The 12,100-nt window shown below is 41.5% G+C and overlaps 1 protein-coding gene across 1 annotated transcript; it reads left to right on the forward strand.

Moving 5' to 3' along the window:
• Nucleotides 1–3,670: 3,670 nt before the first annotated feature.
• Nucleotides 3,671–12,038, forward strand: LOC112215893 (coiled-coil domain-containing protein 22). The gene is made up of 15 exons (XM_024375362.2): nt 3,671–4,085; nt 4,568–4,745; nt 5,450–5,582; nt 5,791–5,897; nt 6,214–6,298; nt 7,717–7,886; nt 7,994–8,206; nt 8,346–8,537; nt 8,670–8,906; nt 8,985–9,086; nt 9,205–9,312; nt 9,443–9,538; nt 9,679–9,738; nt 9,879–9,953; nt 10,100–12,038. Exons 1-15 carry the CDS (start codon nt 4,036–4,038, stop codon nt 10,211–10,213), a joined length of 1,920 nt encoding a protein of 639 aa, XP_024231130.1. The 5' UTR covers nt 3,671–4,035; the 3' UTR covers nt 10,214–12,038.
• Nucleotides 12,039–12,100: the final 62 nt, after the last annotated feature.

Below are 12,100 nucleotides of genomic sequence, written 5' to 3' on the forward strand. Positions count from 1 at the left end.
CAAGGCACCACTATAAGAGTAACAGTGCATTCGGCCAAAAGACGACCCACAAAAACGTGCCACCATGTGACGCTAGTTTGGAAAGGTGGATAGACATTGCCTTTATAAAGCTGAGAAACAATAAGAGGGCTCTTTGTACAAATTAAAAAGCTCGAGGGACATATTCATATGTTGACTATGTCTTGTGTGAATGTATCTTGATAGCTCTGTCGTTTTTGATTAATCCAATTGCAATGGTGGCAACTTCCCTCTGTTACTGTATCTAGTATTAAGCTATTTATATGATACTGTACCAAGGCTGAGTTTCCAAGTGAGTGAAGGAAACAAATGTGCCTGAAAAAAGGGAAAGTATATGGCAGCACATAAAACACCCTATGACCCCCTTTTCTGTGCAATAAAGTGGTGGTACATAACATATTCTGTATGGCTTATTTGCTGCGTAAGGTTTATTTGATCGAATAGATATGTCGTAACGCTTAAGTTGTTGCGAGTGTACTGATATAAGTAGGACACGTGACATCCCGGGAAACTTTGAGAATTCATTTTTGTATCGGACTTGTCTTGAGATGGCTATGCATATTCATGGCATGAGGCTAATAGCGCAGAATCGCTCTCCATTGAATACAGGCAGTTGACATCAACATGTATCCACCAATCCAAAGAAATGATAGGTGGGAGCTAGACAGCCCACCGTGCCGCTTTGTAGTCTCCCATTGTTAGGGCAGAGATACATGTATCTTGTATCTTACATCCATAATACATGTATCTTACATCCATAATCTTTGACACAGACCACATGAGACAGCATGAGAGAAGAATGTACACAACAGAGACAGTTCAGATAGAGACAGTTCGTGAGGTAGCTCTACCCGATTGATAGTTGTAGTAGTCTACCTCCACCCCAATGGACATGTATTTTTTCATCACTGCCACAGTTGTTATTATGTGTAGAGTGCTATTTCTATGTATATTGTTGTTTTTAATATCATTTTTATTATTTTATTTAACTTAGTCCTGCATGTTGGAGTTCGAAGCATAAGATTTTCACTGTACCCTGCAATCACACCTGCAACCCGGTACATGTGACTATTAAACACTGAATAGTAGTTGGTAATAAGCAAATCTTGAAAGTATGCTTTATCTACTTTGAAGAACAACTAGACTGATTTTGTCAGACGGCTCTGCAGCACAGTCATCTACCAGCTAGCTAATAGCCTAGCTAAATAGGATGACTCAATTGAGAGAAACAGAGATACATGGTTATCTGTCTGGCTGCTACTGCCTGAGCAGAGATGAGATGATGACTTGAATGAAACTTGAATGAAATAATAGAGTCATCAAATAAAAAAAAAGTTATATACACAACTGAAATATTTTACGAAAGTATGGTCATGTGAATAAATGATGGTTAATAAGTATGCAGTAAGGGTCACTTCCATCGGCTGTTATTATTTTTTTTATTCTGTGTTGTTAGACAATGGAACGTTTTCAATGTTTTGGCAAATTAATGTTCTCAATATTTGGCTTTGGAATTTCAATGAAATAGCTCTAAAACGATTTCAATGTCATATTTCATAATGTATTCATTATTCTTTTTTATTATCCATGTCACGAGTCCGACCGAGGGTCATTTCCCTTCCCGGGCGGGTGGCGCTCGGCGGTCGTCGTCACCGGCCTATTAGCTGCCACTGATTGTCTTTCCTCCCCCTCCTTGTATGTTTATTGGTAGCACCTGTTTATGTATGATTAGTTTGTCTTTATTAGACAGCCGGCCCGCCTGGTTGTTGTGCGGGATTATTTCAGTGTAACCTTCGGCTCTGTTGTAGAGGTACGTGTTAGTGCCTGGTCGTGATTTTTCCGTTGTACATTTTCATTCCCTGTGTTTGGGGACGTTACTATTGTGAGCACCCTGTGGTGCGTTGGTGCTATTAAAGACGCACAGCATTGAACTCTCTGTCTCCTGCGTTTGACTCCACACCCACGACACCCGGAGCATTACAATCCAAACAGAAATCAAATTTTTTATTATTTTTCCAAAACAGAACCGACCTCAAAAAACACTGATCACTCAGCACTAATACGTTATATTCTTCAAGAATCAATGGGTATATATCACCAATTTAAAAGTCAAAAAATTGATGTAGCAATCACAGATTGCCCCCTTTAAAGTGAAGCAGTGAATATATAGTCGTAGTTAAATATATCATTTGGGGAGAGCTATATGATGTTGCATCTAGTGGAAGAAGTTTAGAAGTTTGTTAGTGTTGAAAAATGTTGACTTGTTTAATAGTAAGTAGCCAAGAAGTACTTGTAGCAGTAATAGTGTAATCGTGAATGGGTAGGTAAGTTTTTATGTAAGTTGTTGAGAAAGTTCATTTGTTTGTAAAAGTTGAGATGAAATGTAGTTATAGTAAATATAATTAGAGGGTGCTTATTTATATAGTCCTGTTTCACTGTATGTGCAAATGGGTAACCTGTACAAGTGTGAGGTGTGAAATGGAAATGTGTTTCTGCATATCCCACTTCCCCTGTGGGGTGACAGCCAGGAGAGCAGCCATTATTGATGGCGACCATGGAGCAATTACGGTTACTTACCTTGCTCAGGGATTTGACCCAGCAACCTTTCAGTTACTAGCCCAACGCTCCTAACCGCCATGTTACCCGGCGCCCCTATTTGATGTGGTTACAAAAACAGCTGCATCGTTTTATTGGTACACTGTTCTGATTTCAGATTTGAAAAGCAGGAAGTAGACCAAGATTTCATAAGTTGTTGGGAAAGTGGTCAAAGTAGCTGATTTGTGTCAAAAGTTACATTCTTTACAGTCAATAGAATGTTGGAATGAACAGGAGTTTTCAACAATGGGGAGCTTTAGAATGTTAAAGAAATACCATTAATGTGGCTGAAGGACAAAAAGTATGAATGTTATCAAAAAATGGTATACAAGCACACTGGTCCTGACCAGTCTACACATTTTAAAGTTTTAATTATGTTTCTACCTTAAAGGGGCAATCAGCAGCTGAAACCATATCAAACAAAGTGATCTCCCCACCCCTGTTTCGGTAAAAGGCTGAGGGATGGGGCCGGAGAAATGTAACCACTCTCAAATTCATAGATACAGCTATGGATGCAAGGACTGACTATCCATGATATCAACATTGTAGTTTTAACCATGTTTTGAGGCTGTATAGTGTTTGTTTATATATACTTTGTTTACAAAGTTTGGAGTAAAACAAGCTTATATTTGGGGTTATGATGGGTTATGATAGATGAACTAAGCTCATGAGGCATTTATAAATGATATTCTTCAAGTATTAATTGGTACATATCATTAGTTTATAAAGAAAAATAATGGATGCAGCAAATGCAGATTGCCCCTTTAAACAGTGTACAAAAAAATGTTGTACCAAATAATAATAAGTCTAATAAATAAATAATAATAAATAAGTTGTACAATATTTAAAGTGTGATTAACAAGTCCTATTAATACACATCCCATTGAAAACAGGCACACGTCTAAAATAATGCAATTTCCAAAATGCACGTGCCAAATCGCAGTTGCCAGTCATGGGTTGTCACTAAGCGACTAGTCGGGGCTTGCTGGGAATCAGAGTTTTACTTGCCCAGCTCTCCAGAAGATTGTTGAAACTCAGCATCCCATAAAGCACTGCTACCATGTACTCCTCCCATACGACTTCCTGCCTTTAGTTTAGATATGCACAATTTTATATTACACGAATGTGTTAGCTAGCTAGCTTTCGTAAAATGAAAAGCAATTTGCAAGACATTTAGGGAAACACACAGCATTTTTTAAATGGAACGGTTGCTGAAATAGCCAGTGCCTTTTGTTCATGCGCTGTGGAGTGATAACGTTAGTTTAGCTACCTAGGTCGCCAGCTAACACAGGCTCGCTAGCTAGCTTTTTCCAATGGACAAGCCTGTTAAACCGCTTTCTAGCTAGCCAACAGAAGCCTAATTATATGTAATTTAGGGGAAGATTTTTTTCTAAAAGAAATTACAAGGCACTTCTTGCAGTGATGGATGAAGTTGATAAGATTTTAATTCACTCGCTTAGACAGACTGGCACGTAAGTATCTAGCTAGCTAAAGTTACTTTCTAACATTATCAATAAATAACCTGTTGTTGCTAGCTTGCAATTTAGTTAGCTAACGTTTGCTAGCTTATGTGTCTACTGTAGTGAGTTTGGCTAGCTCTTGTCTTTGATTTGATAGCCACTGATACCCAGATCTACATTCACTCACTCACCAGAGCCATTTCATATAAGCTAATATTTTCCTTGTGAACGTTTGTTGAAGTGTAGAGCGCAAATCATGGCTACATTCATCCAAACGTTTAACATGTGCTTATTTTGTTCTAACAGCTAGTTGTTTGATTTTCACTCTGCCAATAATAAAATATGTTCGATAGTGTAATGAGCAGAATTCGTCTATCTTTGAATGTCATTTGAAAGTTTAACCGGCTGATCACATGACTAGTGAGAAGTGGGTGTGACACAAGTGGGAAGTTAACCCTGTGCACCTGCACCTCATGGTGTGTCTGTTCGCACAGGGACGTGGGGAAGGATGTGCAGAGTGTGAAGCACTTCACCAGTGAGCTGATAGTGGAGGCGGTGGTGAGATGTCTGCGAGTGATCGACCCGGCCCTGGGAAGCGGACTGTGCCCCTCCTTACCCCCAGGCATGTCTGCCCGCTTCCGTGTGGGCATGAGCCTGGCACAGGCCTGTCAGGTGAGAGGTCGAAAAGGAAAGGGATAGTTATAGTGCTCCCCCTCCTGTTGCGAAATGGGGCTCACTCCTCCTTTTGATCACATGAAGATTAAGATATTGTTTGCTGTAAATGGATAACCATGCATGACTTAATGATGTACCCATATGACCTATTCCCCTTTTGCATGACACTCAGTCCAAGGTTTTTTTTTTTTTTGTATTCTGAAATTAATTTACTGTCATTAGATCAAGCTCAATTTTTCATGGTCCCAACTACATGCATGCAGTCTGGACCACTGATGTCTGAAAATAAGTCATTCAGCAACCAATTTGACATCCTGCTACAATGTGAAGTGATGTCATATAGACTAATGCCATTCCATCTCATTGAGCATTGTTTTGAACTGTTTTTGTTTCCTCACTTGATTGACTCTATTGAATAGCCCAATTGCTTGCGTAACTTCGGTTGAGTGATCTCCTGAGATTAACAGTTTACTTACAACATTTCGAATCTGCCAAGTGTGAATACATTTGGTTTGATCATTTTGTGAAGCAGGCTACATCATTGGACATGTTCATGGAAATCTCATAGACATTTCTCGTTCCATTTCTTACCCGGAATGACCCTCATGTTCTAAAGGGTGAGGGTGAGGCATTATACTAAGGTCAATGACCTGTGTATGAACAGACTCCATAACGAGGTTGACATGCATTTTTATTTGCAGGACCTTGGCTACAAGGGAGAGATTGGCTACCAGACCTTTCTGTACAGCAATGAGCCAGAGATCCGCTCCCTGCTCATGTTCCTAGTGGAGAAGCTGCCCAGAGAAAGTGCTGAGGCCTCGGACCAACCAGCAGGTACAGACTCAATGTCCCACCATTGTACTTCTTGTCATTAATAAATACCATTCATCCCTTAGCTTTAGTTCTCCCCTTATACATTGGTTTTATTTTTTGCTTTCTGAACTGTAATCTGATCAATAAAAAGACATGGAATGTTTGAACTTCTAAAAATGACAATAATCTGAAAGTATTTCTTTGTCTCATACATTGTACCCCCTAACAGGTAAATCGGCCCTCCTCCAGAAATCCATAGCTGCCCAGATTAAAGCTCAGCTGGCCTTGCCCTGGCTCTCTCCATCCTGCAGACTACCCCTCCTCTGTAAAACACAGGTATGTCCTGCTAGCTATGCTACAAAGCATTATCAATGACGTGGCCTGCTAAGTTTAATATACACTGATAAATAACTTTGGGTTTCCTAGATCATGAAGGAAGCTAGATTAAGGCTATATAGGGAAAGTAGTGAGGCAATAATGACTCATGTTCATCCTGTTTTTCATGGCTTCATGGATATTTACTCAAGTCAATATTCCCCAGAACTACAAACATCCAATTTGAATCTATACACACTTCCTATTTGAATCTATGCGTCTTTGTGTCAAGTGTTCCCTCTTGTTGTATGCGTTCTCACTTCACGTTTCTTTTTAGAACCCAGGACCGTCCCACAGTTTCCACTCTCAGACCCTTAGTTTACCCCACTGCCTCAAAGTGCCTGGGAAAAAGCAATTGAAAGGTAAACCCCAGAATACACAGGACCTTCGTAACTTACTGTCATTGCATATCATTCTGTAATCCAATTCTTCCAGTTGTGTAGGATTCTGAATGAGTAGCCTATATACAGTACCTGTCAAAAGTTTGGACACACCAAAGCCTTCAAGGGTTTTTCTTTATTTTTACTATTTTCTACATTTTAGAATAATAGTGAAGACATCAGAACTATAAAATAACACATGGAATGCACTTGTTGGCTGCTTTTCCTTCACACTGTGGTCTGACTCATCCCAAACCATCTCAATTGGGTTGAGGTTGGGTGATTGTGGAGGCCAGGTCATCTGATGCAGCACTCATCACTCTCGTTCTTGGTCAAATAGTCCTTACACAGCCTGGCGATGTGTTGGGTCATTGTCCTGTTGAAAAACAAATGATAGTCCTTCTAAGCGCAAACCAGTTGGGATGGCGTATCGCTGCAGAATGCTGTGGTAGTCATGCTAGTTGTGTGCCTTGAATTCTAAATAAATCACTAAGTGTCTCCAGCAAAGCACCATCACACCACCTCCTCCTTGCTTCATGGTGGGAACCACTCATGCAGAGATCATCCGTTCATCTACTCACAAAGACATAGTGGTTGGAACCAAAGATTTCAAATTTGGACTAATCAGACCAAAGGACAAATTTCCATCGGTCTAATGTCCTTTGCTCATGTTTCTTGGCCCAAGCAAGTCTCTTCTTATTGGTGTCCTTTAGTAGTGGTTTCTTTGCAGCAATTTGACCATGAAGGCCTAATTCACGCAGTCTCCTCTGAACAGTTGATCGGTGGTGGTCGGGTGGTGGTCAGGTGGCGGTGGTCAGGTGGTGTTACTTGAACTCTGTAAGGCATTTATTTGCGCTGCAATTTCTGAGGCTGGTAACTTGTCCTCTGCGGCAGAGGTAACTCTGGGTCTTCCTTTCCTGTGGCGGTCCTCATGAGAGCCAGTTGCATCATAACAAAATTCTTGACATTTTCCGGACTGACTGACCTTCATGTTTTAAGGTAATGATGGACTGTAATTTTTCTTTGCTTATTTGAGCTGGTCTTGCCATAATATGGACTTAGCCCTATATGGTAAAAGACCATCTTCTGTATACCACCCCTACCTTGTCACAACACAACTGATTTGGCTCAAACGCATTAAGAAGGAAAGAAATTCCACAAATTAACTTTCAACAAGGCATACCTGTTAATTGAAAAGCATTCCAGGTGACTGGAAAAAATATATAAAAAAATAAAGAAAAACCTTGAATGAGTAGATGTGTCTAAATCTTTGACTGGTACTGTACATAAGCAGGTGTTACATTAAGCTTGGTACAAGATCTTCTTTGCCACTGAAATGAGAGCATATGGTGACAGTTCAATACCAGTATACCACGTCATTCTTTTCTCCCCCTCTTCAGAGGAAAATGACTACCACAGGGACTTCCTTCCCCCTGTAACTGCCCAGCCGTCGCAGCATGCCTCCGTGCCGGCCTCCCTGCTGGAGCAGCATGCGGGGGAGCTCAGTGCCGCCCAGGAGTGGGAGAACGAGTGGAACAGCCAAGGCCTCCTTTCCCGCCTCACACCCGAGGTATGCTCTTTAAGGGATAGTTTAAGTTTTTGGCTTGAATTTGAGAACAATAATAATATTTATGTGTTCAATGCAGTGTTTTCATCTGTGAACTCGTGTCCACCCAGGAATATCGCTCCAGGAAGCGTGCTCGTCTGCAGAAGCGGATCGAAGAGCAGCTGCGCACTGCGGCCCAGACCCGCCCGGACACCCTCGGTGCCCACGTGTCAGGCTCTGACCTCACAGAGCTGCTGCAGTCCTTCGGGGGCTCTCCCCTCATTGGTGACATCCTCGCCAAGGGCACCCGCTTCACCCACACTGAAAAATTTACTTTCACAGAGGTGAATGATGGGTTAAACAAAGCCTGCTCCAAAGACATTGAGCAAGATCTCCAAATGTTCCCCCTTTTGATTTCCAATCTGAATCCAGCCTTTGTTTCTCTCTAACTGGTCCATGCCTCTCTCTGTGTGTGTTTGTCAGGAGCCTGAGAAAGCTGCCAAGCAGATGGCAGCAGCGGCCAACTCCCTCCCCAGCTCACATCAGTCGGAGGAGGATCTGCAGGCCCGACAGCAGGAGGAGCTGGCCTCCCTGCAGCAGCAGCTACAGCAGCTCTCCCTCAGCCTAGAGGAGGTGGGCGGAGACATGAGGCAGCTCACTGTGTCCATACATCAGGTAATTGGAGCCTCTATTCTTCAAAATAGACTGTGTATTTGCGTAGACCTCAGACCAGAGTTACCACAGTGGAATGAACTATGACATGTAGACATAGTCACCCTGCAACACTTGTCTCTCGTCTGTGTGCAGGTGTCAGATGAGCTGAAGCAGAAAGAGCTGAGCAACACGGAGGAGGAGGACTCTGTCCGGGTAAAGAAGCAGACCATATACCTGCTGCCGGACGGGGAGAACAACCTGGCCAAGCTGCAGGCCCTAGTGGAGGGAAGTGCCGAGCGAGTGGTCAACCTGGCCGCCCAGTGGGAGAAACACAGAGCTCCACTTATCGATGAGCACCGCAGGCTCAAGGAGCTCTGCAGCAACCAAGAGGTAGCGTTCATCTCCTTAGATATCCCCAAGTGTGTGACAGAAAGAAACTCTTAATTCAACTTCCATTCTTTTCTCTAGATGGAGTCCTCCCGAAAGCTATCTGAAATCAAAGAGCTTCATGAAAAAATCAGTCAATCTGCGGAGGAGGCCAAGAAGAAGGAGGGACTGTATAAACAACTGGTATTAAAACGAATTAAATGTATTTGGGATGATTTTACTTCCGCAATGTGTATTAATTTGGTTCCTGTCCAAGCATTTTGTCTAACACCAGTTTTGGGAAATCGGATTTGTCCTTCAGATAACAGAGTTTGAGAATCTCGCCAAAGATATCTCCCGCTCGGCGTACACTGCCAGGATCCTGGAGATCGTTGGCAACATCCGGAAACAGAAGGAAGAAATTACAAAGGTACACTGTCTGAGACACCTCGCATCAATACAGTCCTGAGTATCTCCTTAAAAACAAAGTAATTAAAACAACATTTGAATCTGAGTAGAGTGATTTTAAGTATGGTGTTGTGTGTCCCCTTTTTCTCTAGATTCTGTCTGACACTAAGGAGCTGCAAAAAGAGATTAACAGCCTGACTGGAAAACTGGACCGAACGTTCGCTGTGACTGATGAGCTGGTCTTCAAGGTAGAGCACCTAGCAAGAGAACTCCATGATTTTACTTTTTTCAATTAGAGGTCAAAGGAATACCTGAATTTTATTTCAATTGTTCTCTATACCACAGTTTTCTTCAATTGCCTAATATTACTTTTCCTCATACTGTGCAGGATGCGAAAAAAGACGAATCTGTCCGCAAATCCTACAAGTACCTGGCAGCCTTGCATGAGGTAAGAGCTTGTTGGCAGAATATATCCTTCTTAGAAACTGAAGAGCAATGTGTATATCCTTGGATGTGGTGCACTGTGGTAATTTTAGGGCCTTTTAACTATATTGGTTAGTTGTGACTTGATTCTCTTTCCTGGTATAGAACTGCACTCAGTTGATCCAAACTATTGAGGACACTGGCACAATCATGAGAGAGATCAGAGACCTGGAGGAACAGGTATATATGGACCTCTTATTTTATACCAATTCACTAACTTGCACTGCTACTGTACAACATCAGGCATAGTTTGTGATTTTATTTGGCATAGCGATTATAGGTCTGACTTGGTAAAGCAAACTTTTAAAGTTCCCGTTTCTCCATAGATTGACACAGAGAATGGTAAAAAGACTGTAAGCAACCTGGAGAAGATCCTGGAGGACTACAAAGCCATTCGCCAGGAGAACTCTGCTCTGGCTGCCAAGATCAGAGAGGCCTGACGTGACCCTCCTCAGCATGATGCAACGTAGTGGCCGCCTGACTCATCTGCTGGTCAAACTGACCGGTAGGTAGCATGCCCTCGAGACTGCCGGTCCTGTGTGTGTGGAACCAAGAAAGCACACTCTCGTCTCAAGACTTTCAACGCTTTCCTTCCTCCAACGTCACTTTTGGTTTTGCCTTCTGGGAGCACTGACATCATATGGGGAGCGGAGATTGAATTTTGTACTGAAAATACTTAATTTTTTATGCACAAACTTTGGCTGATTAAAATCCATGCAGGATATAGAAAAGAGTTGTGTGATGCATAAAACAGTGAATTAATTATACTTGCCTTGCATCCCTGGTGTCCCATACTGATTCCATATTGATTCCACACAATCAAAAAATAGGTTCTGCACAAATGATGCTCTCATACTTTCTATTAGAAATGTGTAGTAGATCTTATCTCAATTGCAGTAGTTCTGATTGACCCATCAAGTGAATGTCTTGATGATCGAGGTACAATTACACAAGCACTGATTTACATTTCTATGAATTTGAGTACATCAATCATTACCTACATTCTTAGACCAGTCATTGGAAATGAATGATTGATTTAGAACTCACGAGGTTGTTTGAATGTCATCCAGTCCTAGACTAGTAAACCTAGTGATTGTAAGTGATTCTGCTGAATCTGGTGAGGTTAGTGTGCTTTGAAAATGTCAGGTCTATGTTCCCTCAAAGTGCACCATGTTTCAGGAGTAACATGCACCATCACAATCCCCCTGAGTAATGGTTGCTGTACAAATGACCAGCTTTAAGCTTTTTTTTTTTTTTTTTTTTACTGTACAATACTTCCAAGTAATCTTGATACTACTTTGAAATGCAATGCAGTTCCATGTGTTAAGGTGAATTTCTTCATTCCTCCATTCCACAGACAAATGCAAAGGCTAGGTATGGCCTAAGATACCATTGACTTGTGCAGAAAGAAATCCATGCCATATTTTGTCTTACAAACGAATCGACAAGGAGATTACTAGGTTTGTCCTTTCTAGGTCATGCTCATGCCTTGAAATCAAATGCTGCTTTTGTCTCTCTTTTGCTGAGTATTATTTGGTTTAGGGTAAATTGCCTCGCCTTTTGGGCATTGATCTCCTGAAATGGCCAAGATTAGATAACAAATAAACTACATTGATTGACAATGATTCATGCAAAACTTGTATAAAAATGATACAACAATGTTAGTCAGCAGCAAATTAACATTTAAATGAATGTCCTGTGCTATGTTGTGTTTTCTTTCACACGTTAAGGTTTAGTTAATGTTGAAATGCTGAAACGTTTTTTTTGCATCACGTTCATATTCTGGCCTTTTTTCCATGATCCTGTGGGAATGCCTGTTGTACTGGCTCTTTAGCCCTGTTTATACCTGGTGCCAACATGTGTCCTTTGTCCTGATCTTGTCAACGTTCTAATTGTGCCACATTTTTGGCGGGTGTAGATGATTAAAAGACACATTGTGATCTCTTTATCAGATCTTCCTAATCACCTCGGGAGGTGGTCAGGCACGCATTGGCTGTGTTCACACAGGCAGTCAAATTCTGATCTTTTACCCATTTATTAACAAAAGAGCTTATCTGATTGGTCAAAATGCCAATTAGGGAAAAAAGTATTATGCTGCCAGTGTAAGCACCGCCATTGTGTCTGGATATCAGTCAAGTGTTAACAGATCCTGATGGTCAAACTAAATCATCATACTGGCCTCTAAGATCATTGACACTGAGCACCATTGACTTATGGCATCAGCAATTGTCTTAAAATAAATACCTTCATATTGTTTTGAAAGAATATCTGTCAAAAATGTGCATGCAGAAAGACTCCAGCTAATCTGTTCATAATGTGGACAGTGG

The sequence above is a fragment of the Oncorhynchus tshawytscha genome, linkage group LG16, assembly GCF_018296145.1.
Source record: "Oncorhynchus tshawytscha isolate Ot180627B linkage group LG16, Otsh_v2.0, whole genome shotgun sequence".
NCBI lineage: Eukaryota > Metazoa > Chordata > Actinopteri > Salmoniformes > Salmonidae > Oncorhynchus > Oncorhynchus tshawytscha.

Excerpts from the sequence above, each read along its gene's own strand:
- LOC112215893 (XM_024375362.2), top strand. The coding sequence starts at position 4,036 with ATGGATGAAGTTGATAAGATTTTAATTCACTCGCTTAGACAGACTGGC. Across the intron at positions 4,746-5,449 it reads GCCTGGCACAGGCCTGTCAG|GACCTTGGCTACAAGGGAGA; the intron begins GTGAGAGGTCGA and ends TTTTATTTGCAG. Across the intron at positions 8,207-8,345 it reads AAAAATTTACTTTCACAGAG|GAGCCTGAGAAAGCTGCCAA; the intron begins GTGAATGATGGG and ends TGTGTTTGTCAG.